This window comes from Ovis aries, chromosome 19 (assembly GCF_016772045.2).
Source record: "Ovis aries strain OAR_USU_Benz2616 breed Rambouillet chromosome 19, ARS-UI_Ramb_v3.0, whole genome shotgun sequence".
In the NCBI taxonomy this organism is placed as follows: domain Eukaryota; kingdom Metazoa; phylum Chordata; class Mammalia; order Artiodactyla; family Bovidae; genus Ovis; species Ovis aries.
The window spans coordinates 355,989-383,883 of NC_056072.1; the positions used below are offsets into that span (position 1 = coordinate 355,989).

General features: G+C 45.6%; 2 protein-coding genes across 12 annotated transcripts in view; one reads left to right on the forward strand and one right to left on the reverse strand.

The window, feature by feature from the left end:
• URGCP (upregulator of cell proliferation) overlaps window positions 1-2,206 on the reverse strand; it is a 120,201-nt gene extending 117,995 nt beyond the window's left edge. Inside the window, exons 1-2 of one of the 2 annotated variants that reach the window (XM_042235741.1) lie at window positions 1,625-2,206; window positions 449-533 (exon numbers count right to left, since the gene is read on the reverse strand). The gene's annotated coding sequence lies outside the window, so the exon portion shown is untranslated. Of the gene's footprint in view, window positions 1-448 lie in introns of both variants that reach the window. The other variant, XM_042235742.1, reaches the window with a different exon arrangement.
• UBE2D4 (ubiquitin conjugating enzyme E2 D4 (putative)) lies at window positions 1,956-27,854 on the forward strand. 10 transcript variants are annotated; one of them, XR_001436150.3, is made up of 10 exons: window positions 1,956-2,076; window positions 11,622-11,685; window positions 15,459-15,490; window positions 15,580-15,657; window positions 18,878-18,983; window positions 20,701-20,794; window positions 22,277-22,318; window positions 23,190-23,220; window positions 23,739-23,813; window positions 25,561-27,854. XR_001436150.3 is itself a non-coding variant. In XM_015102196.3 (10 exons), the coding sequence occupies exons 1-8, from the start codon at window positions 2,053-2,055 to the stop codon at window positions 23,215-23,217; spliced, it is 468 nt and encodes a 155-aa protein (XP_014957682.1). In that variant the 5' UTR covers window positions 1,956-2,052; the 3' UTR covers window positions 23,218-23,220; window positions 23,739-23,761; window positions 25,561-27,854. The 10 variants fall into 10 exon arrangements, 9 of the variants coding, with proteins under 9 accessions (XP_014957682.1, XP_014957681.1, XP_042091683.1 ...); XM_015102196.3 differs by having other exon boundaries at window positions 23,739-23,761; XM_015102195.3 differs by lacking the exon at window positions 23,739-23,813 and having other exon boundaries at window positions 23,190-23,232.
• The last annotated feature ends 41 nt before the right edge of the window (window positions 27,855-27,895 follow it).

Sequence of the window (27,895 nt, forward strand, 5' to 3'; positions counted from 1 at the left end):
GTGATGCAAATTCTCTGGAAATTAACATTAGTAAACTCACCATCCAGAGATAATTATCACTGTTACTGAGGGTTATATTCTCATACAAATATATAAACATTCATAAAAATTGAGGGGCACTTGTTCTGTGCAGGGAAAGCTATTGTGATGCCATGTGACACCAAACAGAGATAGTGATGGGCTGAACTGACTTTACAGGTGAGTGATGGCTGTGCTTTAGGGGAAAAAGAAAGTTTTATAGAGGGCAACCAGAAGTAAAGGAATGTCAAGGGAGCGGTGATTAACCTCTTGATACTAAGCCAGACTGGATGACATTGGATTTTGAAGGGCTATACACTGCAATGGATGTGATCCATGCAGGCAACGGGGCATCCTTAAGGACTTCTGGTCAAAGACGGCTGAGGACAATGGAAATGTCTGTGATACACTTTATATTCCGAGTACTCACATACAGATGGCCGTATGTCCTGGTTGGTCACAGCCTCAGTTATACCTTTGGTCTTCTAGTTGTACCCCTTTCACTCTCAAAATGCCTAAGTTTGGAGGATAAATATCATTATCTACATATATATACACACACACACACACACACACACACACACACACACCTTTCACAATTCTCACCTTTACTATGCTAAATGCACTGAGACTTTGTTTTCTAATTCACTAAAAAAAAAAAAAAAAAAAAAATGTACATTGGCTGTGAGGCGGAGGTAGATAGCCCCAGGAAATTGGAGATTCATTCCCTGTAGACTGAAAAACTCCAAGATGACAACAATACAATTAGGGGAGGAGGCTTGGGGCCAGGCCAGACCACATATTTCTCAAAGTCAGGAGACTTTCCAGACCACACATGCACAGAAAGGCTCCTTAGAAGTCAAAATGGGAGTGATGTCAAGAGCTGTTCTACCACCTGGCCTTTACAGTAGAATCCATCTTGGCTAAGAGATGCATGTGCACACGTGGGTGGATCCTGAGATATACCAAATACGGGCTGTGAAACAAGAGAATCAAAGTGATTGGCCAAAGGAAGCCCAGAAGAAACGCCCCATAAAGGTAATTCTAACTACCTTGAGGGTGTGACTCAGCGACTCACTCTCAGTAAGTCCTGTATTCTTTTTCCTCCTATTAAATCCTTTATTTGCTTCACTACTTTCCTTCTTTGGGGCATTCTCTGCAAAGCCAAAGAGCCAAGGCTTTTGTCACTGACCAAATGTCTAGTGGTTAGGATTTGGTGCTCTCACTGCCAGGACCCTGCCTCAGTCCGGCTAGGAACACACGCCACGCTCCAAGCCCTATTGTGGGCACCCTAGATGAGCTGCAACTCATTAAACTGACTTTACGACACACATTAATTGCTCCTAATCCCGAACTCTGACCAAGATGCCTGTCAGGTTTTAAGGAGGAAAAAGACACAGTTTAAGTTTGGATATGCACACTTTTGAGGCTGTGGTTCTCAACCCTGGCTGTCCATCAAAAAAAAAAAAAAAAAAAAAAAAACTGAAAGATTACTGAAAATGCACACCTCCAGGTCCACTGCATATAGAGCTCTACTACATGTATTTCCATGGAAAGAACTGTAACATATTTGACATATAACAAATGAAAGGGTATGAATACTTACAGACTTAAGTTCAAAGCAGAACCACTAAGAACCACTATGTACAGGAGTATGTGAAAGCCTGGGATGAAACACAGGCGGAAGCTAAAAGGGCACGACCTGGGCATGTCCTGTGTTAAACCAACCAGCGCCCCTCTCCGCAGGCCTCCGCAGGCCTCCCCAGGCCCTCGCCAACCCGGAGGTAAGGTGGCGGGGCGACGTAAAGCAGAGGAAAGGCAACAGCCGACATGGCAGTTTCTCCAGGCCAGGCCCGCTCTGCTTGCCCGCGCCGGTACCTGCCACACGCGGAGCGCCTACCCACAGTGCCACGCGGCGCGCACGCGCACAAGCGGCCGTTCCCAGCTTGCAGCGCTGCGCGGCGGCCGAGCCGGCAGCGGGCCGCCTCTGGCAGCCCCGGGCCAGGCGCCCCCGTCCCCAGCAGCGGGGGTAAGATGGCGCTGAAGAGGATCCAGAAGGTAAGAAGTCCTTCCGCCTGAGGGCTCCTTGCGAGTCCGAAGCATTGACTCCCGGGTGGGGACGCCACGGCCGCCAAACGAACGGCAGCTGAGACCAAGGAGAGAACGGTAACACCTGCCAGGGAGGGAGGCGGAACCGCCGCCCGCGCGCCCTTAAAAGGGTACCGCGCAGCGCGCGGGGGCGGGGCGGCATCACGTGGGGTTAGCGTCGCGCGGGACGGGGCGGGGCCCCGGGCGGAGCCACGGAGGGTTAGCGTTCCACACCCCTCCCTCGCCTCCCATCTCGGCATCTGTGGCAAGGTTCGGGCTCCCTGCACCTTGGACGCTGTGTTCCGGGCGCCTGGGCGGAGAGGTAGCGCCTGGCCTCAGAGGAAGGAGGGCATGCCCTTGTGGGGGTGTCTGGAGGGCTGGTCAGAGGAGTCGAGGCTGGAGCTGGAGTCTAAGGGATGAGTACGAACCTCTACAAATGCAGAAAAGGAACAAGGGCGTTCGCGGTCTTGGAGAGATGCCGTGGCTGGGCTTGGAGTAGGGAGAGCATGACTGAGGTTTAAGTGCCGCTGGAAGAGGGGATGGGAGTGGGTGGGCAGGACCAGGGTGGGGGTATTAGGGGGAGTGCTAAGATAACTTTTTTATCCTGTAGGTAATTGGGAGTCCTTATGGACATTTAATATATTAACTAGAATTTGGAGAATGCACAATAGGAGGAAGAAAAAGTATTTTCAGTTATGCTATATTATTTGTTTACATCGTAGTATATCTACTATCATCAGTCTTTTCCCTTTTCTTAAAAAAAAAATTACACTTTGCACCCCGCTGTTTCACATAGCATTAAACGTAGGCAGTTTTCATGTTGTTAAATAGTATTCATAACTGTAGTTTTTAACGTCAGCTTTCCAAAAGTATATGACCATTAATTTAGTTAATCATTACCTGTAGTGAATAAACACATGGAAATGTATGTCAGAAGGCAAGGAACTTAATCACTCCCAGCCTCTGTGTCCTCCTGTTTTTATAAGTTGTTTTTTTTTTTTTCTTTTTTTAGGCTTAGATGATACATGTTTAGTACATGCGTGGAATATATCAAGCGCTCAGTATGAATTAACGACCGCTGACATTCTAAATTTTATAGGAAGTAAATAATTCTGTGATAAGCATCATTGTATGGTGAATTTGGTCAATGCAGGAGACTCTAGTTCGATCCCTGTGTTAGGAAGATCCCCTGGAGAAGGAAATGGCAACCCACTCCAGTATTCTTGCCTGGAAAATCCCATGAACAGAGAAGCCTGACGGGATATAGTCCATGGGGTCCCGACAGTCGGCTGTGACTTAGCGACTAAAAGCAACATGGTGAGCTTAGGTTTGATTGCCTGAGGTGGGATTGCAGGATCTCTTAAGAATATGGTGTTGTTGTTCAGTCGCTAAGTGCTGTCTGACTTTGCATCCCACGGACTGCAGCACACCAGGCTCCTCTCTCCTCCACTATCTCCCAGAGTTTGCTCAAGTTCATGTCCATTGAGTCAGTGATGCTGTCTAACCATCTCATTCTCTGCTGTCCCCTTCTCCTTTTGCCTTCAGTCTTTCCCAACATCAGGGTCTTTTCCAATGAGTTGGCTCTTCACATCAAGTGGCCAAAGTATTGGAGCTTCAGCATCAATACTATCAATGAATATTCAGGGTTGATTTCCTTTAGAATTGACTGGTGTGGTTTGATGTCCTTGCAGTCCAAGGGACTCTCAAGAGTCTTCTCTAGTAGCACAATTCAAAAGCATCAAGGGGGTGCTAAGGGTAAGGCTCATTTTTAATAAACAGCTCTCCTAAAAATAATGTGTTTAGCAAATTAGTCTCTGAAAGAGGTCATCTGTTATCCTAGGACTTTGACACAGGTGAATGATATGCTCAAATCTCTGTCGTGAAAAGAGGCTTCTGGCTCTGCTGTAGCCTGGGGTGGCCAGAGGGGGAACTGAGGCCACTGTGAACGTCCAGTGAAGCTGTCGTCCAAGTGACTGACCGTGGAGCAGATGCCAAGACAGGAACTGTGCTTGGATGACATGCAAAGGGTACAATCGGCAGAACTTGAAAAAGAGTATGTGGTGAAAGTGAGAGGGGGATGCACAACATGGATAACTGATTGGATGGCAGTGTTATTGCCTGTGTTGGAAATCAAACATTTTGAGGGCAGGGAGTAGGGTAAGGGAGATAAGGGTGTATGTTTGAACTTCCATGTCTGAACATACAGACTGATAAGATTTGTAAAAAGGAGAACTATGAGAAAGTGAAGAGGAACTAAAGAGCCTTTTGATGAAAGTGAAAGAGGAGAGTGAAAAGCTGCCTTAAAATATGCTGTCTAGGTTTGTCATAGCTTTTCTTCCAAGGAGCAAGTATCTTTTAATTTCATGGCTGCAGTCACCATCTGCAATGATTTTGGAGCCCAAGAAAATGAAGTCTGTCACTGCTTCCATTGTTTCCCCATCTATTTGCCATGAAGTGATCTTGTTTTCTGAATGTTGAGCTTTAAGCCAACTTTTTCACTCCCTTCATTCCCCTTAATCAAGAGGCTCTTTAGTTCTTCACTTTCTGCCATAAGGGTGGTGTTATCTGCATATCTGAGGTTATTGATATTTCTCCTGGCAGTTTTTTTTTTCTCCTGGCAATCTTGATTCCAGCTTATGCTTTATCCAGCCCAGTATTTCGCATGATGTACTCTGCAATAAAGTTAAATAAGCAAGGTGACAATATACAGCCTTGTACTCCTTTCCCAATTCAGAACCAGTCCATTGTTCCATGTTTGGTTCTAACTGTTGCTTCTTAACCTGCATACAGATTCCTCAGAAGTCAGGTAAGGTGGTCTGGTATCCCCATCTTTTTAAGAATGTAGCACAGTTTGTTGTGATCCCTGGTGGCTCAGATGGTAAAGTGTGTGTCTACAATGTGAGAGACCTGGGTTCCATCCCTGGGTTGGGAAGATTCCCTGGAGAAGAAAATTGCAACCCACTCCAGTACTCTTGGCTTGAAAATCCCATGGACGGAGGAGCTTGGTGCAGGCTACTATCCATGGGGTCACAAAGAGTCGGGCACGACTAAGCGACTTCACTTTCACACAGTCAAAAGCTTTGGCATAGTCAATAAAGTGGAAATAGATGTTTTGCTGGAACTCTTTTGCTTTTTCAATGATCGAACCGATGTTGGCAATTTGTCCTCTGGTTCCTCTGCCTTTTTAAAATGCAGCTTGAACATCTGGAAGTTCTCAGTTCATGTACTGTTGAAGCCTAGCTTGGAGAACTTTGAGCATTAATTTGCTGGCATGTGAGATGAGTGCAATTGTGTGGTAGTTTGAACATTCTTTGGCATTGCCTTAGGGATTGGAATGAAAACTAACATTTTCCAGTCTCGTGGCAACTGCTGAGTGTTCCAAATTTGCTGGCATATTGAGTGCAGCACTTTCACAGCATCATCTTTTAAGATTTGAAATAGCTCAGCTGGAATTCCATCACCTCCGCTAGCTTTGTTCAGAGTGATGCTTCCTAAGACCCACTTGACTTCACATTCCAGGATGTCTGGCTCTGGGTGAGTGATCACACCATTGTGGTGATCTGGCTCTAACATCTTTTGTGTATAGTTCTCTGTGTATTTCTGCCACCTCTTCTTAATCTCTTCTGCTTTTGTTATACCATTTCTGTCCTTTATTGAGCCCATCTTTGCATGAAATGTTCCCTTGATATCTCTGATTCTCTTGAAGAGATCTCTAGTCTTTCCCATTCTATTGTTTTCCTCTATTTCTTTGCACTGATCACTGAGAACGGCTTTTTTATCTCTCTTTTCTATTCTTTGAAACTCAGCATTCGGATTAATAATATATCTTTCCTTTTCCTTTCACTACTCTTCTTTTCTCAGCTATTTGTAAGGCATCCTCAGACAACCATTTTGCCTTTTTGCATTTTTATTGGGGATGATTTTGACCACTGCCTCCTGCACAATGTCACAAAACCTCCGCCCATAGTACTTCAGGCACTCTATCTATCAGATCTAGTCCCTCAGATCTATTCCTCACTTCCACTGTATTGTCATAAGGGATTTGATTTAGGTTGTACCTGAATGGTCTAGTGGTTTTCCATACTTTCTTCAATTTAAATGTGAATTTGGCAATAAAGAGTTCATGATCTGAGCCACAGTCAGCTCCCAGTCTTGTTTTTGCTGACTGGATAGAACTTCTCCATCTTCAGCTGCAAAGAATATAATCAGTCTGATTTTGGTATTGACCATCTGGTGATGACCATGTGTAGAGTCTTCTCTTATGTTGTTGGAAGAGGGTGTTTGCTGTGACCAATGTGTTCTCTTGGCAGAACTCTGTTAGCCTTTGCCCTGTTTCATTTTTGTACTCCAAGGTCAAACTTGCCTGTTACTCTTGACTTCTTGCTTTTTCATTCTAGTCCTCTATGATGGGGGCTTCCCTGGTGGCTCAGACGGTAAAGCATCTGCCTGCAATGTGGGAGACCTGGGTTCAATGCCTGGGTCGGGAAGATCCCCTGGAGAAGGAAATGGCAACCCACTCCAGTACTCTTGCCTGGAAAATTCCATGGACAGAGGAGCTTTGTAAGTTACAGTCCATGGGGTCACAAAGAGTTGAGCACGACTGAGCAACTTCACTTCACTTCACTTCGTCTATGATGAAAAGGACATCTTTTTTTTTTTTTTTTTTTTTTTTGCTGTTAGCTCTAGGAAGTCTTATAGGTCTCTATAGAACTGTTCAGCTTCATCTTCTTCGGCATTAGTGATTGGGGCATAGACTTGGAGTGATTTGACTTGGAAACAAACAGAGATCATTCTGTCATTTTTGAGATTGCACCCAGGTACTGCATTTCGGGCTCTTTTGTTGACTATGAGGGCTACTCCATTTCTTCTAAGGGATTCTTGTCCACAGTGGTAGATGTAATGGTCTGACTATAAATATTAATTGTTCTTTAGAGATAACTTGCAAAACCAGGAAAGTATAGATAATACCATATTTACATCTACTCTAAGATGAACAGTTTTTTACATTTTTACACCTTTGAAATTGGGATGCTGCTTAAAATCACTGGCAGTATGACTGTCACTGTGTGAAAGCCATGTCACAGCAGTGTATATTGAGGTTAAGTGCATTGTTGATGTGTTGTTTAATTGCGTTAAAAATGTCTCCAAAAAGATATTTTGATTTAATGCTGAAGATTAAAGCTTTTGTGAACACAGGCACAGAAACAGAACAGTGAGGAATAAATTTTATATTAATGGAATAAATGTTGTTGGAAAAGGGATTGCAGTTCTTTATTTCCATGCCAAGCTAACCAAATGTTTCATAGACCACAGAAAGGAAGCTACTGTGTACCGTCTAGTCAGTGAGGCTGGCTCACCTATATTTGCTGAAGTTTGTGCAAAAGATTGTGTATTGTGGGCCTTTCTGTAAGAAAACTCCAGAAACGTTCATGGAGGACTGTTTAAGAGTTGCCACATCACCATTGCCTGGAAGGCACAGGGAATGACTGAGGATACCCGTGACCCCAGGTTAGTATAGACTCTAAACGAGGAGAGCCCATTTATTTATTTCACTTGTCTTCTACTCCTTTTTTGCTATGCATGAATGATTTTAAAATGAAAACATATGCCCAAGTAAGCTTTTTGTTGTTGTTGTTTAGTCAGTAAGTTGTGTGTGCCTCTTTGCAACCCCATGAACTGTAGCATGCCAAGCTTCCCTGTCCTTCACTGTCTCCTGGAGTTGCTCAAACTCATGTGCATTGAGTCAATGATGCTATTCAACCATCTCATCATCCTCTGTTGCCTTTTTGCCCATCTGCCCTCAGTCTTTCCCAGCATCAAGATTTTTTCCAGTGAGTCAGCTCTTCTCAGCAAGTAGCCGAAGTATTGGAACTTCAGCATTAGTCCTTCCAATGAAAATTCAGGGTTGATTTAAAGGATTGACTGGTTTAATCTCCTTGTATTTCAAGGGACTCTCAAGAATCTTATCCAGCACCACATTTCAAAAGCATGAATTCTTCCGTGCTCAGCTCTCACATCCACACATGACTACTGGAAAAACCATAGCTTTGACTTAAAGCTTAGTTTCAAATTAAAATTAAAATTTTAAGAGTAAAGAATCTCGTAGGATATCACTTATATGTGGAGTTTTTTTTTTTAATTATACAAAAATGAACTGATTTACAAAGTAGAAATCAGACATAGAAAACAAACTTATGGTTACCAAAGGGGAAGAGGGGGTGATAAGTTAGGAGTTTGGGTTTAACAGATACACAGTATAAAATACATAAGGACCTACTGTATAACCCAGGGAACTAGATTCAATGTCTTGCAATAACCTATAATGGAAAAGCATCTGGAAAAGAAAAAAAAAATTATAAAACTGAATCACTTTGGTGTACACCTGAAAATAACACAGCACTGTAAATCAACTATACTTAAAAATTTAAAGATAGCAATAATACAACCCACAGAATGGAGGAAAGTATTTCTCAAATATTAATATCTGAAAAGGGATATATATCCAGAATATGTAAAAATTCTGACAACACGAGAATAAAAGAGTATCCAATTAAAAAATGAAACGAAAAGAATGCATTTGGTCTTAGTTTATTGCCAGTGTGTTTTCTTTCTTAGTTGCCTAATAAGATTGTGTCTTTCATTGAATGAAATCTTGAATTGAGTACAGCACAGTAAAAGAAATGAGTGTGTACTATGTTTGCTTCACTATTTTCCTCTGGTAATCCATTCTACTTTAACCTTTTTCCTTTTCAAGACTCGCTTATCATCAGTGTTACTTATAACAATAAGTATTACACAATGTTAACCTGCTTAGTCCTTTACAATTTATGAAATATTTATGCATTTATCGTTTAGGTAATAAATTCCCATGGTTCAAAATTCAAAAAATGCAAAAGAGTCTACAGGGAAAACTCTCCCATCCACTCCTGTCCGCAGCCACCCAGTTCCTCTCCCAAGGTGTGATTAGTGTCATTAGTTTCTTATGTACTCTTCCAGTACTAGGTATCTCTATACAATCCTCATTCTTCTTATTATAATGCTAATAATTGAATCCTCTATACACTGTCATCCTTGATTTTTTACCAAGTACAGTTGTGTACATTATAAACATTACAAAATTATAGCCAAATATTAGTACTGGCCAGTTGGTAGACAAATGTAATTACAACTCAACAGATAATTTATACTGAGGTCCAAAGAGGTCAAAGTTGTTTTCCCAGTGACAGAGCTGGAACTCAGACCTGGGTCTTCTGGCCTCTGTTGGGAAAGCACAGGAATGCAATATATTGGTAGACTAGTTTCTTTCAACTCACATTGTTCTTCAAAATGCCAGTTAGCATTTGAAACTCATTGGTGCTAGTTAGAGTCTCTGTCAGTTGAGACCCACTTCTGGGCCTTCAGGAATCATCAGCTCTTAGTAACCATTCACCACACCACCCTTTACAAGGTATTTGCCTTCTAGGGACAGGAAACACCCCATGTAGGTGCCTGGAGATATGGAGAAACCTGGTGAGTTGGGGGGAATTGGTCAGATACTCTTGCCTGGAAGATCCCATGGATGGAAGAGCCTGGTAGGCTGCATTCCACGGGGTCACAAAGAGTCGGACACAACTGAGCAACTTCACTTTCACTTTTCACTTTCATGCATTGGAGAAGGAAATGGAAACCCACTCCAGTGTTATTGCTTGGAGAATCCCAGGGACGGGGAAGCCTGGTGGGCTGCCGTCTATGGGGTCACACAGAGTCGGACATGACTGAAGCAACTTAGCAGCAGCAGCTAGCTTTCCTGCTGCCAGTTGCTCATGTGATCTCTCAGCCTCATTACAGAGCTCATTCATTCATACAGCATTGCAGGGAGTATAAACAGTCCCCTACAGAGTGGTTGTAGAGGTGTGGAAGCGCAAAGCAGAGGTAAACAGGCAAGGGACTGTTCTGTGGAGTGTTCTGTAGGCATGCTGCATTTCTGAGCATGTCCTCTGGTCCCCTCACCTGACATTAGTTTTTCCCCAAGTTCATTTCTATTGTGACAACTAGTAACACTGGGTACTTCGTGCTTATCAAGAGTAACCTATTTAGATACATTAGATACTAGCTAAGACAGAGAAGGCAATGGCAGCCCACTTCAGTACTCTTGCCTGGAAAATCCCATGGATGGAGGAGCCTGGTAGGCTGCAGTCCATGAGGTCGCTAAGAGTCAGACATGACTGAGCGACTTCACTTGCACTTTTCACTTTCATGCCTTGGAGAAGGAAATGGCAAACAACTCCAGTGTTCTTGCCTGGAGAATCCCAGGGATGGGGGAGCCTGGTAGGCTGCTGTCTATGGGGTCGCACAGAGTCGGACATGCCTAAAGCGACTTAGCAGCAGCAGCAGCTAAGAACTGACCAGTGGTATACTAGTAGGTGTTTAAAAACCAACCCCGCTCTGGGATAAAACTTGGCCCTGACTTGTGGTACTTGCTGGCTTCTGTAATATAAATATTCCCACTGTGGCCAATTGTATTTGTGTGTAGGTGGGATAAGTACAGAACGGCCAGAGAGGCAGGCATTATTAGAATGATCAGCATGCCCAGAGATTACAAAGTGGGATCAGGAGGTTCTTTGTGGATGAGCTGAGTTTCAAGCATTGTTCAGGTAAGGAGGAATGTGATCAGCTAGATTTAAACTTCATACATAATGCCCTAGACCCTGGGATTTGCCATCCTCTGAGGAGTTTCCCTGCAACCTGATGGACCATTACTTGTGCCTCATTCCTTCTCTTTTGAACTCCTCTGGAGACCACAAGAAGTTTACCCAGATCTGGAACCTAGGGAGAGTAAGGAGTGTTAGGAAACATCCTAGTTCATGCAAACTATGGTTTTTAAGTCACTGCCCAAAATCTTAGACCTTGAGGCTCATGCTGGGCTAGGATAACTTTTGGGGATTGTGTCCACAAGTTGTATCCCATTTAGGGAATCCAGTTATAATGTAATTCCTATTTCCCCCCATTGGTACATAGTATAGCTGTTCTAGACTGGCTCACATGTCCTTCATCTCCCACTTGGAGGCTTAGGACTCCCATACAACCAGTGGCGAGTAGGGCAGTAGTGGGGCAGAAAGATTGAAATACAGGAGCCCTGTCCTTGACTGGGCACTTCCTCTGGGCTAAGTGCTTCCATTCGGGAGCTCAGAGCTAAAGCCCAGCCCCTGCCCTTCTCCACCTGAGTGGTGTTGGGGCCCTGCCCCCTTTCAGTGCTGTGACCTTGGGTAAGTAACTTAACCTCTTTACCTCTCAATTTTCTAGCTTATTAATTGGAAATGGTAATACATTTTTCACACGTATCTTCACAGCCACGAGCAGACCCTTGTTTTCAAGGGTACTGCAGATCACTTGTTTTCATTAGCCAGTCTCACCCCCTGCTGAAGTCTGGAAGCCCCCTCCCACTAGGAGAATGTACTTCTGGCCAAAACATGTGGGGTGTAGAGCAGTATCCCCATTTCACACCCCAGCTCTGAGCTCACTATTTTGTGTTCCAGGAATTAACTGACTTGCAGAGGGACCCCCCTGCCCAGTGCTCCGCAGGACCTGTGGGAGATGATTGTAAGTACCCTTCAGGGCTCCAGATCCCATGAGCCTTGCAATTAAGACCCCCAAATTTATCCATCCCTCAGTTTTTTTGTTTTTTGTTTTAAGAAAACCTACTGTTGTTAGTGTTGCTTTCTCTTCCTTTACTTATGAGTAGCTTTTTCATTAAATGCATTGACTTCACAGCCCAGCTGGTCAAGATGTTGCTGGAAATCACCATCTCCTTCCACTGGGGCACAAGAAAGCCATCTGGAAAGCCAACTAAAACTTGGGGCATTGCTGGAAAAATGGTCATGAAGCTAATCATGGAGGACCTTTTGCTGTTGCACTTGGGGGTAGAACTGGAGGGCTGGTGAAGGGTGGGGAATGAGGCTAGCTCCTTGCCTCTGCGAAGGGAAGGGACAGTTCTTTTCTCCCACTTCTCCTCCCAGGGGGAGACTGAAGGAGCTGCAATGGGCAGCCCTCTGCCGCCCTCTGTAGCCAACTGGCCGTAGGCCATGCTGCCCAACACGTGGATAATCCCAAATCTACTCTGCTATCCCACTTCACCTCTATTTTCTGAGCATCTTAGGCTCTGGGATGCTCATCCTTTACTGTGAGGCTCTAAAAGCTGCATCTGAAGGAAAAGTAGGCGGAAGAAGGAAAGACTGTGTAAAAAGAGGGGTGGTGCCCTTCAAGGACACCAAAGAATTAAAAACAGGTACTCAAACAGAACTCATATATCAGTGTTCATTGCACCATTGTTTATAATCCCCCATTACATGCCCATTAACAAATTAATAAATAAAGTGGTATGTATGTGTGTGTATACATATATATACACAATAGCATATTATTTAGCAATAAAAATGGATAAAGTTCTGACATATGCAATAACATGGATGAATCTTGAAAATATGCCATATAAAATAAGCCAGAAACAAAAGGGCAGATATTATATGATTCCATTTATATGAACTATCTAGCTAGACAAGGCAGATATAGAGACAGAAAGTAGAGTAGAGAGGTTTGTAGACACTGAGAGGAAGCAGAAATGGGAAAATATTTCATGGTACAGAATTTCTGTTTGGAGTGATGGAAAAGTTTCAGAAATGGATAAAGGTGGTGGTTGCACTGCAGTGTGAATGCATTTAATGCCACTGACGTGACACTTAAAAATGGCTTAAGTGACATGTTTTATGCTACATTTTCGTGTCCAACTCTTTGCAACCCCATGGAATTCTCCAGGCAAGAATACTGGAGTGGGTAGCCATTCCCTTCTCTAGGGAATCTTCCCGACCCAGGGATCAAACCTGGGTCTCTCATATGCAGGCAGATTCTTTACTGTCTGAGCCATCAGGAAAGCCATATGCTACATTAAAAAAACAAAAACAAAAAACTTTTATTGTGTTAAAATGCAAGAAAGAGAAATTTCACAGAGATGAGAAAAAAAAAAAAGAGGAAGTAGTCATATGTGAGGAAGAAGTCATATGTGTGTGTTCCTGCATGTTCTATGGGCTGATGCTTAGAGGAACTGAAAATGGGGAGACAGCTACTGAAAATGGAGGATTCCAGAAGCTTTATGTGAGAGTTTAAATAATGTTTTAGAGCAGAACAGAAATGATTCCCATTGCATATGCAGAGTTGGTGAACAAGTGTAGCTTCACCAGTTTGTTATTTGATCTGTGTTGTCCTTCCAGGTGTCATAGGTCTCAGTAACATATTTTCCCCCTCTTACCTGTTGCTTAAAATAATGTAAACTGGGGTTATGGATAAGATTGAACTGGTAATGATTCAGCTGCCACTTTCTAAAGGTACCCCTTGGTGTTCCTCTGCACCACACATTCTCACCCTTCACTGCAGCCCTGTACTGGTAAGCAGCCATCTTTATCTGAGAGTCTAGCCACTCTCCATACTCAGTACCTGAGTTTAGATGAGGTTTGCACAGTCTTGGAAACTAGCTAACCTTTTGGGGCCATTTCATGCCTGCCCTGTGAGTTAACAGCCCCTTTCCGGAATCCCTCTGCAATTGCTTTTCTCTTCCTGTCTCTTTTGGAGGCTTCTGTTCTGACTGTGCCTTTGGGTTCTGCTCAGCCCCTCAGCAGACCTCAGGAGTTAAAGTGAATGGGACACCTGTTTGCCAGAGGAACCACTCATATTATCTACTCCTCCCTTTCTCTGTATATTAATTATCAAAAAACATTTGTTTAATAAAGAATTCCATTCTATACCATGATTAGGAAAATGTATACCTACCAGCTAATGATTAGTAAGAGTTGGAATAAAAGCAGTCAAAAGAAAAAGAAGTGGCACTTTATTAGCTTAGGCAGCCTCGTTGTAGATAGAAGTGTTCCCATCAGTAGCATTTCTTGAAACATTTGAAAAAGGGCAAGGCTGCTGTGACTGTCTTTGGATACCTGTAGGAGCTTGGGAAACCTCTTCTCTTGTCCCTTCAATTCCTTTCCCTCCTCCCGCTTTGGCAATTTCCTGTCTGCTGGCAAGGGCAGACTCTGTGAGATATTTGAATAGATGGCAGGAAACCCAGTACAGGGCCAGGTCTGAAAATTGGGGCTGATTTCACACCCATGATGGAACCATGAGACAGAATTCCCTAGAGAATAACAGATCCCTCAGATGTTCTCAGCACACCTCCCAGGTGGGTATATAGGCACTTTCCACAAAGACTGGACAGTGTCCTGGGAGCTTTGGAACTGAGTCATCCGCCTGCTCTAGGCCAGTCTTGCTGAGCATACAGGAGCTTTTCTAGGGCTGTGTACAGCAGTAAAAGTAGCCTGACTCCAGAGAGGGCAGCAGGCGTGACGTGCAGAGAAAGAGAAAGCTCTCACATTCTAAGCAGGGACGTGGCCTGACCACCAGCTTGGTGGGAGCCTAGGAGGGAAGAATACGAGGGGCTGCTCTTGGCTTGTCACCTAGTCCTGGGGATGTGTGAGAGGACACAGGTGGGAAATAGCCACTGAAGCCCCAGGGCCACAGGCAGTGATTGACTCCTGGAAGAGACCCTTTGGAGAAGGCTTCAGAGTAAATAGTGAAGAACTAAGGAGAAGAGAGGTTTATAAATGTAACATGGAAAGTGGCTAAAGCCTACCTAAGGCTTAATTCTATGCAGAGAGAAGATTGAATTGTAGTTTACTGGCACCTGGATAGTAAAGAATTTAATTTTGTCCTTAAAAGATCTGGCCTTTGTCCCTAGCCTCAGGAAAGCGATGTCTAAACTACCCTGCCTGATAGGACTGTTTAGGCCTTGACCCAAACCAGCAATGTGAGTTAGGTGGAGGCAGGCCACACTAGACAGACCAGCGAGCTGGTTTAAGGTGGAGGTTTGGGATCATTGCCAGAGGAACTGGAGACATAGATCAGCCATGTGAATAGTCCATTAATCCATCCTGCTAACGTGATGGAGTTCCAGTAAAAGCTCTGTACGCTGAACCAGGGGTGAACATCCCAGTAGGCAGTATTTCGTGTATTGTCACACATCAATGCTGGGACTCCAGGGAAGAGGACAAGTGAAGGTCTACATTTGGACTCTGCCTGGAACTTTCCCCATGAGCTCTTCCCTCAGCTGACATTGACCTCAGCCTTTCACTGTGATAAATCAGAGCTGTGAGGACAACAATCTTTCATGAGTCTGGAGTCCAGTTAAATTACAGAAACCCCTACAGAGGTGGTTGGTGTCAGAAGTGAGGGCAGGCTTGTGTGTGAACAGCACCCTCTGAACAGAGCAGCTCCTCTTTGGTGGAGAGATGTGTTTGCTGGAGAGGCTCACTTCCTGTCTCTTTTTTGTCTTGCAGTGTTCCACTGGCAAGCCACCATCATGGGCCCGGTAGGTAGCAGCTGCTCAGCGCAGCCCTTGCCTTACCTGTTGTACCTCTTGCGCATGTACTAATCTGCTTTCGGTGTCTCATCCTCCAGAATGACAGTCCTTACCAAGGAGGCGTTTTCTTCCTGACCATCCACTTCCCTACCGATTATCCTTTCAAGCCCCCAAAGGTGAGGACAGGGGACAGGAACAGTGTGTGATGAAGTCACTGGTACAGAAAGCTGCACCCGGGGCTTTTCCCAGGGCCCCTTATCCACCACCAGGAGTACAGCTTGCCAGGAATTAAACTCTGGGCTTTCAGGACTCACTGTTCATGTGAGCAAGGGCTGGTGTGGTGAGGGCTTCCTACTGAAGCCATGTTTTCAGGGGTGTTCCTTGTGGGGTGGCTGAGTTAGGATGTGTCTTAGGCTCCAGCTCTCTTCTCTGCAGTCCCTTTCAGTCTAGGACAGGACTTCTCAGCCCCTACCCCAGGGACACTGAGATTTTTGTGGTAATAAAGCCTGAGATGGGAGGTGGGCAGAGGATTGCTTCTAGTATCTAGTGGAGGCCAGGAATGCTGCTCAGCATCCTGAATTGCACAGGATGGCCCTGAATGTCCACCAGTGGAGAGAAGCTGGCCTAGGACCCTGGCAAGTCACTCCTTCCTTCCCCTGGAGGAGTCCTGCCTTCCTGAGATTCATAGTCCCATGCGGGAGAAGTTTAGTATGAGAGCTACGCCATGCTGAGGAGAAGCACAGAGCAGCAACGTGGGATAGGACAGTGAGGGAAGGTGGTAGTGGGATCACTCTGATCATGGAAAGGGTCACAGGGAACTGGAGGGCAAGCCTTTGTTTGGGGGTGGGAAGGATGACCCCGAGGGGACCCACGGTGTGCAGTCAGTTGCTCTGCTGTGGTGAGAGGCTGGGTAGGGCAGAGACTGGTTGTTAAGGCAAAGCACGTGGCTTGTTCCAAGGTGGAGCCAACAGCACAGGCAGATGTGGTCACACAGCAGTGATTGTAGGTTATTCATATCATTTTTAACATATTGTTATCTTTCTGATTGAAAAATTGATAAAAGTGGGTTATTTTAAAATTAGAGCATATGGAGAACTAACTAATACACAGATGGAAATCAGTCTATTTATAAACCTATCCCCAGAGAAGATCACAGCTAATAGCCCTACTGATTATCCTTTCAAGCCCCCAAAGGTTGAAAGAGGGACAGGACAGGGACAGTATACATTCCTCCAGGGTTTTGCTTCATATACCAATATCCATTTTAATTCTTATTTTTTAAATAAAATCGTCAGTTCTGGTTGTGAATGAGGAAACCAAGGCTTTGAATGGGCACTCTAGTTCCTGAAAATGGTGTGGCTTATAGTGGAGGGTGGGACTTGAACCCAGATGTGTCAGCCTATTTTTGGGTAACTTTTTATTTTTAATTAATTTTAGACTTAGAAAAATGTTGCAAAAATAGTACATATTTTCCACATATGCCTTGTTTTTAGCTTTCCCTGAAGTCAACATCTTAGTTTATTGAAGTCCAAGCATCAAATCCAGGAAGTCAGTGTTGGCCACATGCTCAGAGCTAAACTGATGGCCTTACTTTTTCACCAGTTTTCCTCAGGTTCTAGAACCTTGCCCTGTATTTGTTGTCTTGTCTCCTCCATCTCCACAGTCTGTAACAGAGGCTCCATTTCCTCTGGTCTTTCATGACCTGATGCTCTTGAGAGGTACTGATCATTGTCAGAGACCCTCCCCTCGCCTATTTGGGGTTTGTGTGCTGTTTTCTCAGGACTGACCTAAAGTTTTGCATTTTAGCAAGTTACACGGAAGTCCTGAATCTGTGCCAGGGTCCCCTGTCTCAGGGTTTGTGATGTGTCTTACTGCCCTGTGGTTGACCTCAATGGCTCTGTTAAAGGCAGACCTTTCACCCCTGTGTGCTCATTCTATCTAAGCAATGAGGAGCAGCCCCTCTGGGCTCCCCAGCCCACAGCTCTCCCTGGTCATTGCCACCAGAGGCCATCAGTGCCTCCATATTTTAAATCAGAGTTAAATGTGGTTAAGATTCTGGAGACTTTGCCAGCTTTTAACGAAGAAGGCTGGGTTGTGCTGGGCACAAGGGGACAGATAGTAAAATACCTCTTTTAAGTATAACTGTTATTTCAGGGGTTTGGTTGAAAAAGCACATTCCATGGCCTTGAATCTACCCCCACTCTCCCCTTTCCCTGTTGAGATTTGCTGCAGTGTCTTGTAAAGTAGCATCTTATATCCTTCATTAGTGTATAAGTTGCTGCTGATCTTTTTTAAAATAAACAGATTGAATATAATCCTGTGTGTCTGTTGGGCATTTTCAGGATTCCTGATTGCCCCAAGACAAAGCAAAAGCAGCGCCTATTATTAGAGACTGAAATCAGCCCTGTGAGCTGGGTTTACTGTAACAAGGAGAGTTGTGTGCCAAAATGTTGTCTTCTACGATAGAAGAAAGTGTTTCTGTCTTTTTAAAAATCTCCTTTCCACAGGAGAACAAGACAAAGTAAGATTGCTGTTTGGGCAAGAATTTTCTGGGTCTATGGGGGGAATGTGGCAAGGTTGCATGATCTTCTCTACAGGAGATAATAAAGAATAAGGCAAATATTTAGTGCCTCAGTCACTTTGGAAGTTTGATGCATCCTGGAAAAAAGTGAAAAGTGAAGGTGTTAGTTGCTCAGTCATGTCCAACTCCGTACAGTCCCTGGGCTGTAGCCTGCCAGACTCCTCTGTCCATGGGGTTCTCCAGGCAGAAATCCTGCAGTGGGTATACTGGATCTTCCCAACCCAGGGACTGTCAGGAAGTCTCCTGCATTTCAGGCAGATTCTTTACCCTTTGAGCTACCGTGGAAGCCCTCCTGGAAAAAGTCATTTGGTAACAGATGCTGAGCCTCACATACACAGCCTTCCTTCTCCTCATATTCTGAAGTGAGTTGTTTTAAAATGAAGCCAACAACAAAAAAAAAAATCCTGTTTTATTAAAACTGTTTCAAGGCATGTAAAGTACTGTAGATAATCATATAATGGATGCCCACATAGTCATCATCTGGCTTAAGAACTCCATTATTCAACAAGACTTCTGAGTCCTGGCCATTGCTCTTTTTGTTAGCCCTCAGAGCACACTCTTCTGGGGGAGATGGTGTCAGTCCTCGCGTCTAGTTCAAGAGCCCAGCAGGGAATGGGTTGGGGGGCTTTTTCTCCAGGTGCCCCTTCCTGTATCCCATTCTGGTTTGGAATAATGCCCAGCTCACCCAGGATTGTGCAGGGCCAGGTATGTCCCAGTAGTGGTCATTTCCACCTTACTTGGTTCATTTTCCTGACAGATAAACAATCTAGAATGTCCCTGTGGTCTGTCTGACTTGAGGTCTCTCATCTCTGCAGGTTGTTTTCACAACCAAAATTTATCATCCCAACATCAACAGCAATGGCAGCATCTGCCTTGACATCCTACGGTCCCAGTGGTCTCCAGCACTGACTGTGTCAAAAGGTAAAAAGGTAGATGTGTATACTAGGTTCTGATACTGTGAGTGCCTATCTCCTCCCCATCTCGGTCACAGCAGTGTTTCTACCCCTGCACTCCTGAGAGCAAATTCAGGCTCCGGGGAAGCAGCCACGGTCCTAGCCCGTGGTCACAGCCTGGAGGGGGAGGAGTCCAAAGTGGTGCTTTCCCAACCCCCACCGCGTCCACCTGGATCTGTTGCTGCAGGGTGCTCCAGCCAGACTGTTACATGGGTGCAAAAGAAAATATTGATCCTATTTATACTTTTGATCTAAAAGTAAATAGAAAGGCAAATATTACATTGCCTCCTCCATTCTCTCATTTATTCACTTTGCAACATGGGTTGTGAACCAGCCCTGAGTGAAGAGGACACAGGGCCTGTGCTCTGCATGAGGGTGAAGAAACCAGTCTAAACTGGGCTTAAAGGATGCAGATATTCCTTCCCAACTAAGACAGGCTGAACATGGTTGTACAAACCCTGAGACTTGAACACAGAGGGTGTGAGTTACCTGTCAGTGGAGTGAGTAAGGTGGTAAAAAAAAAAGCAACCTGAGAGAATCAGGGTACCAGAGCCCAACAAACAGAGTGGAGTGTGAGGCAATGCAGGTGGCAGAGCTTTAGGAAGCAGAGCGGGGAACACAAGACACCAGGACAGCTGACCAGAGCAGGCTCTTTGAGACTGCGTGGTAAATCTACAGGGAAAGCTGCCCAGTCCAATGTGGTGATGCAGATGCCGTGGAGGCAGAGCTGACTCCAGTACTCAGGCCTCCAGGAGACAACTCCACACTGGGGGCCTGCTCCTCTCTGAGCTGAATCCTCACCCCACTGCCTAGCATGCCTTTGGGTGTGGGGGTCAGGACACTGTCTAAGAAAGTAGGGAGAGGAAATCAAAATGGCCAGGAGTAGACACTTGAATGTGGAAGGAAGGAAGAAATTAGCTCTCTCATGACACATCCTTTGAGCTCAGAACAGCAGGAGAGTTGAAGAGCTTTAAAAAGACAAATCATCCCTCAATCATAGTGTACCTGGTTTACCATAGTTTAACTGTGGTCAGGACTTGAATAGATTCACTGAGGCAAGGATGATACTTGTTTGGGGTGGTACAGAGGGTTCCAGAGCAAATCTAGGATTGACAGTGCATTTAGCCTAGACCCTAACGATCCCAGCAGCACCACTTCCTCAGCCTCCAACCACTCCCTGGTGGGAGTGTCCTCACAGGTCCAGAGCAGAACTGAGAGTGTAGGGCAGTGCGCATTTGCTTGGCAGTCACACAGACCTGGTTCTGAATCTTGTTTTTACCCATTTGGTGGGTGTTCCAAGTCTTTAACCTTGGACAGGTCACCAGAATCTTCTGAGTTCTGGTTTCTTTAATAGTGAACAGGGCCCCTGGGACCAAACAACAAAGGTACATGGCACGGAGTCAAAGGACTTTTGAGATCAGGAAGGGGAGGCCAGAAGTGCCCTAGAGCAGATGGAACTGGGACACCACAGGGTAAAGTTGCTGTTCAACTGATAGATGGACAAAGTAAATACATTCGTATTCTGATACCCCAAGAGTCTTGGGGTATTAGAATAATTTTGATGGGATGTTGAAGAGAAAATAATTGCTCTGTCAACAGAGAGTTCAATTTGAGGGGCTCACTGGACCTGGGGTGACCTGGGAGCCTTGTGACTGCAGTTGACTTATTGTTTCTTTTCTTTCCAGTTCTCTTATCCATCTGTTCTCTGCTCTGCGACCCCAACCCTGATGACCCTCTGGTGCCAGAAATAGCCCATACCTACAAGGCTGATAGAGAGAAGTATGTGTCCTCTTTGGGTTGCCTTTGGGCCCCAGCTGCTCCAGGCAGCTCCCAGCAATACCCTGAGCTGGTGCTTCCAGGCCAATGAGGTTTTCCCATGGACATCGTCCTGCCCATTCTGAGCTGGGCTAAGACTCCTGCCTCTCTCACTAACATATCCTTTGACTCTGAGGAGGGAGAAGGAGATAAAAGCAGGTTGCCCTCCTGGATAGCTCATCAGCTGCCACTACTGAATCCTAAAAGATTATTGCCAGACCTGCCCTTGAGGCCAGTAATGTCAGTGGTCAGCCAACAATGGACTCAGAAGAATCTGACAGCAAGAAAATTCTGGATTAAAATACAAGGACTTTATCACAAGATAATGGGCTATCTGCTCAGATATGCCCAGGGTGAGGCCAGGGCTGATTGAGGTGGGAAGCACTGCTGTGCTCAGTTTGCTAGTTGAGGCTAAGAAGTAAGCAGTGTGTTCCTGATTTACTGACAGACCCTCACTGCAAACTCTCTGATTTCCAGACTCTTGACTGTAGAATTCTGACTCATGTGGCCAGACACAACCATGTGCACTGTAGCCTGAGCAGATGTCTGTGGCTGCTGAGGCAGGTACATTGTGTGACAACCTCTGAGAGTTGACAGCACTGTGAGAAAGGGCCAGACATGGCAGGGCCCCAGGCATCAGCAGTGGCGGCCCTGTGAGCAGCTAGGGGCAGGAGCAGGGTGCAGAGGGTGGAGTTGCTGGCTTTTAAAAGAACTTTCCAGTAGGTCTTTTAGTTCATTATTTCTCTTCTGTCTAAAGAGATTAGAATGGAATGTGCTTTTTCCAGCATATATTTCTTGAAACCTTTATAGAGCTCATTATTTCCCTCATTTCAGTTCTCCTGTATGACAAAGTGATTGTTAATTGATGAGATCTTAATTTTTATTTATTTCAGCGCTTGTTATGATATATGTTAGATATACCAGAAGTGATTGTCTTCATTGTCTTCTCTGATTACATAACTCTCTTACAGTGTCATGGCACCAGGTTCCATAACAGTAATGTGGATAAATGCACATATTCTCAATGGGCACCAGACCTGCTCTGTGGCTGCCAACAGTGGCGCTTACTCACACTCTGGTGGCCAGATTCATGGAGCCCACGTGCTAGATACCAGGGACTCTCCCATGCTGACCTCTGGGTATCTCTTCCAGATCAAATGCATCCATGTTGAAAGACAGGAGAGAGGGAGGGAGGTGGTCTGTTGCGCTCTCAAATCTTCCACAGCAGATAGTTGTGAAGAACTGCTAGGACTCACCAGGCTCAGGGTTTATGGCCGTGAGTGACACGTTCCTGCTCCAGGCAGTCTATTTCATTCATTCATCCGTCTTAGGTATTTGATGAGAAGCAACAGCATTTCCCCTATATCAGTTCTTTTCTCTACTGCACATTGAAAGGAAGTGACCATTACGAATGAGGGTGTCACTTCCTCTACTTTTTTCTTCCAGGTACAACAGACTAGCAAGAGAGTGGACACAGAAATATGCTATGTAAGTGCCTCAGAGGTTTTACAGGAGACATTGTCCAAGAGAAGCTGAGCTGAGCTATTGGCTGAGCCACTCACAGAGCGTCATCTCTTCTGCAAACAAATGCTGATTACCCACATTCTCCAACCACAGCATGTTGGTACTACTCTCAGCCATCATGGTTTTGACAGCGTCATGTCTCTGATGCCAGATCAGTAGTCACTGTTGTGATCTGCAGCCTTCCTGGCTACATTGGAATCGGTCCCTCCACCCCAACTCACTGCTCACCTATTCGGAGGACCTGTGTGCCTCCCCTGCCTGGCCTCACTCAGGCGGCATCGCTTACCGTGGCGCCACACAGGGGCCCCAGTCTGGCCCCTTACCACGTGCTCTTTGCCTTTTAGAACTCAGTGCCCAGGGAGGAGCGGGCAGGCTTTCCTCACATCGTGTCTGCCACAGACCACATCCTGAGGACTCTCACCTCATCCCAGAAGTTCTGGGAACTGTGAACAGTGTCACTGGGAAGTGGAGGCCTTGCCCCACAGCTCCCACCAGTCTTCCTCGGCAGTGCCACGTGCTGGCACTCTCCTCCCACACCAAGAAGCTGTAAATTGAAAGTCAGGATATAAAGCACATAACACGCCATGAGAGATGACTGTCCTTTTAGAAGCAAGAACAAAATTATGAAACCTGAAAAGATTTGGGTTATGCTTTTCTATCTTATGAGATTTTCACCACCCCACCTCCTCCCACTCAGAGCCTACATGAAGGCAAAGTGTGAGCCATTCACTGAACAGAACACAGGGAGAGAGAGGGACTTGTTAAATGTAAATAAAAATGTAATGCACTCATAACCCTAAATGATAACTGACATTTAAGTCTTTTTTTTTTCCAGGCAGAACAGAAGATATGGAAACTTTTAACAGGTAGCCCATCGGGTAACTGGCCTCCTCTCTTAAATTTCTGATGTAACACATTTCAAGAGCTGCCTTTAGAGTTCAGAGGTTTGAGATTAGGTTAGTGAGGAGAAGGGTAGTAAAGGGATTATTCTAATTGAACCTCTGAAGAGAGGAGGAAAATTGAGGGACTTCACATCTCTCAACATCCAATTTGGCCTAGTCTTCTCTAAGTGGTTTTCAAAGCTAGTCCACTCCCAGAACAGCCATATGAGAATGATGTTTGGGTAAGTAGGACCAGGAAGTGGAGAAACCCTAAAATTCTTCAACCAGATGGCCAAGTCTGTGGAGTTTGGAAGGAGGCCTGCAGACCTTGCACCTGGGGATCAGCCCTAGATGACCACGTGAGCCTGACCTGTTCTAGAAACTCTGAAGTTGTAGCACAGCTTCACTGTTCTTGCTTTTCAGCGAGAGTGCTGGGATTAGTCACCACCACTTCCTTAGCAAAGCAGGCAGCAGTCTGAGCCTGGTCTGCATTTACTTTACAGGGTTCCGCATTTAGGATCCTCAGGTAAAGGCTACTTTCTGTGTTCCATGGGCTCCATTCCCTGCTTTGTACCATGGTGAGGATTTGCCCTGTTAATTTTTTCTCTCTCTGCTACCCCTTTGGTCTTTACTTAAACAAAATTATAAACTTCAGGTGTCCCCTGGGAACACTGCCATCACACAACTCTGCCATTTCAGACAATGGCCATAATACTCCTTGAACCAAATATAACAAAGTATGGGAAGGTGGGACAGATTCCAATTTCAGAGACAAGTTAGAGGTTCAGAGAAGGAATATCCAGGCCCAAGTTGTTGTTGAGTTGGAGGGTGCTATTTTCAGCCTTTCCAGCATAATAGCTTATGACTCACCAGAAGCTCATGAATTTTCTCTGTCTAGTTAAAATTTTCCCAAGCCTGCTGTCTCTGTTGGTGATAATGCAATAGCAAAAGTAAAATTATCCTTTGGGATCTCCACTGTGAATTACCATTCACCCTTTTGCTTGATTTGCACTCTGTACTTGGACAGGCCTGTATTGTGCCAAGCCAAGTGATGGAAAGGCCACCACAGTGATGTTCTGCAGGGCTGTCCCTGGCAAGTTCCTTGGACTCTCTACCCCTGAGAAACTTGATTTTCAAGCCTTCCAGCACTCAGGTTAGCCTGAAGGACAGGCTTCTTAAGTTGAAACCCTTATTTTAAAATGCACTGTGTGCAGGCAGCTCCCAGATATCACACAGGTATAGATATCATGTTTCCAAGGCAAGTCCGAGGTCAGTAACTTAACAGCAGATCTAAAAATCTAACTGTGCAGTGATACTTCGTTTTCTCCATAGACCAGAGATACCAGGGAATTGCATGATCTTAAGCAATTAATCCAACATGAACAAATGACTTAACTCTGGCCAAAAATATCTCAGTTTGCTGGATGGAGCTGTGATCTTGATCCTTTAGCAGACTATAGGAAGACCCAAGAGTTCCAAGAATATGGAAAAGGGTCAAAATCTCCTGACAAGGGTTTAAAAGACCAGAACACCCATGTCCAGTGGGCCTGGCAGCTCACAGCTCACCCGTGTTAGCACCATGGGATCCAACACCACCTGACCACAGAGGCCCAAGAATAGGCAGGTTTCTGTCTCTCAAATTCAGGACAAAGCCTCCTAAAGTGATAAAGAGGTGCTTGTGAGACTGGTCAACAGAGCTCCTGGCCTGAAGGCCTGTTCTGGTAGAGGAGGAGAAAGCCTTGGGAGCAGCACGGGCCGCTTGTCCCTCCTGCCCTCGCCTGCCCCCTCTTTTGTGCCTCTGTTCCTCCAGCTCTTCTCACTGTGACACATGCTTCCTCCCTGGCAGCACTGGGTGAGGGTTGAATGAGGATTAGACCTAGCCATGAAAGCTGGTCTGAGAAACAGGATGGCTTACCAGTGGTACCAAGCTGAGTCCTTGGACTCTTTGATCAATAGAAATTGATAAGAGATCAGACAAGAAATTTAGGCAAGGCTTTACTGGAACTCACTGCAGCAGTGGGGAGTTAAGAACAAGTGAACCGGTGCCCTTGCTTGACCCTTGCAGGTGGCAGGGCGAGCTGGTCCGTTAATGAGGTGAGGGTGGGATGGGCCAGTGGGTCAGGTTGAAAGGGTGGCTTGGGTGGTCTGCCAGCCCACATGGTGGTGCTGTGTGCAAGGATCGTGCAGAACCCTGCTTTTGCTCCCCGTACCTCAGAAATGACAGTTGGGTTTTGGTCTTTTTGTATTAGTCAGAATTGACCCCAACTGTGCATTCGTCAAGTTATTTTTAGTCCCTTATAGTTTCTTTGTGTTCTGTTGCTCAAGGAGATGTTTGTTCAGGTGCGAGCACTCCAGTAAAGGGACCCAGGCCCCAGCCTATCTCACCAGCACCCTCACAACAGCAGCCTGGTACCATGCAGGCAGGCACACTGGCTCCTTCAGGCCTGGTGATCTTCCCAGCCAGTCTGCTGGCCTCATCATGACCACCATTGGGGTTTCTCTTCTGTTGGCAGAGGGATTTTATTAAAAACAAAAATAAAAAGCTACAGAAAATCTGCAAACCCTCTGTCAAACCAAATAGTGAGTGGTTTCTTGACTTTCCTAAAAAACGTCACGTCTCCATATTACCCCATCTCCACCACACTCCTCCCAGGCTCCTAATCCTTACTGTCAGATAGGCCTGCTTGAGCTGTCCAGCTCCCTGCAGCAGAGCTTACCTCTGGGTGCGCGGGCTTGGCTGGGCTCCACTTTAAGAGGTAATGACAGAATTGCCCTCTCAGAGCCTGCCTCTCACCTATGCTGCCCACGCCCGCCGCACCCCCCCCCCGCCCCCCGCACAGTAGCTCAAGGGGCTAGTCATGGGGAATGTCCATCACCGCTGGCTGGTCATTACTTTCTAATGACTTTAGGTGGCTTTATCCAGGCAGTGACTGAGCAATTGCCAAATGCAAGGTGTGAAGCGGGGGGGGGGGGGGGGGGGGCGGGGAAGGAAAAGAATCATACAAAGAAAATGTGGTTGCTTTCTGGGAGTTCACTGGAACTACACAGGCCTCAGGAAGGAGCTAAAACTAAGGTAGGGCCTGATGGATGGACAGGGAGGAGGGTCCTACAGGCAAAGGACTATGTTCCCCAACAAGCACAGCACATTCTGGGAGCTCACTCAGCAACCTGGTGACACTCCCGCACATGGCCCTTCTGAAATTGGGGCCCTGTTACCTTCTGGGTGGCACAGGGCTCACCTTTCTGGAGAATCACTGAAGGCAGAGGAGTGCAGGATGAACAGCAATTTTCATATTAAGTGGATGGCATAGTTCATATAAGCTGGTGTGTAAAACCATTTCACACCCTAGACTCCCAGGGAAACAAGCACCATCATTGGGCCAGGGGCTTTATAGGGGCAAGGACATGGGCCCAGAGCTGCATCTGTCCCTCCATCCACACACATGAAGAACAAAATGACATTAGGCCTGGGCCCAGCCTCATCTCAAAGCTTGTTCCCAGGAGCAATAATGACCTGGCCACGGCACTAGAAGGCCAGGCGTGCTCAATGGGCAAAATGGTCTACCAGCTCCAGAAATAAGGATGCAGATGGAGGCATGGGCTGTAAAGTTGGGGGTGGCGGAGGCAAGGGGTGAAAGGCTAACTACCCTTCTGAGGGAACTTGGCTAGTTCTTCTGTGTCAAATATCCAGCAGTAGGAATAACCTGGTAGTCCAGTGGTCAGCAGTCTGTGCTTCCACTGTAAGGGTCACAGGTTCCATCCCTAGTCGGCAAACTATGATCTCCCATGCCATGTGACCAGAAGCAAGCTCAGGACACCATCCTGGAACAGGAGGAACTAACAATAACTTGTCAACATCTTTTGGTTTAAAATGTTGGCAGAGTTGTAGTTAAACTGCAAAATCCCCATCACCTGTACCTTCTGTTCCCTTTGAACCTTCTAGAATTTCTGCTGACTTCTTGCTGTGGGCCGATCTGTCTACAACAGGGAGCTTGGCTGATGCACACATGCCTCCAGGTCTTTGAGGTCAAGGCTTCAGTAAGACTTGAGAAGCTAGAAGCCCTCACAGAACGAGCTATGTGAGCAGCAAGTGTGCCCTCTCTGTAAAGGGTTAGGATGGCAGGAAAGAGCATTGCTTCTCCTGAAGGAGGTGGTTTTGCCCTTTCTGTGAGACACCACATACTGACTTGTGACAGCCCCTCGTAGCCAAGCCTTAAATGACAAGCAGACCACATTGGCTATTCCCTCCCTACCTGCGGGCCTGAGTCACAGATCAAGCTCAGGACTGCAGCCTTCCCACCTTTCTATACTTGACTGCTTACCCTCTGTTTAAATCATAACAAGGATTCAACTAGGAAGCTTTGGGGGTTTTTGTTTTGTTTTTAATCTCTCAAGATGTGAAGTTATTTGTTTACTGGATTCCACTTACCATGCAACATAAACAAGTTTTCTTTTTAGGGCAGGAAAACCAATGATTTCATTTCTCCCTTTCTGTAGTAATGTGGCCATGTGTGGCTGGAGCATAGAGATGTAATCCTAGTGGTTTTTAAGAAAATTATTTTCTTGCTAATTGACACTTCTGTGGATGAAGACTTTGAATAAAAACCTATTATTTTTTACCGATTGTTGTGGTCTCAATGGTTATGTACCCTCAAAATTC

What these genes read in the sequence shown, in the direction of transcription:
- UBE2D4 (XM_060402718.1), top strand. Translation starts at nt 2,053, where the DNA reads ATGGCGCTGAAGAGGATCCAGAAG. An exon ending in ATCCTTTCAAGCCCCCAAAG is followed by an intron (nt 15,658 to 18,877) that starts GTGAGGACAGGG and finishes TCATCTCTGCAG; the next exon opens with GTTGTTTTCACAACCAAAAT. An exon ending in AGCACTGACTGTGTCAAAAG is followed by an intron (nt 18,984 to 20,700) that starts GTAAAAAGGTAG and finishes TTTTCTTTCCAG; the next exon opens with TTCTCTTATCCATCTGTTCT.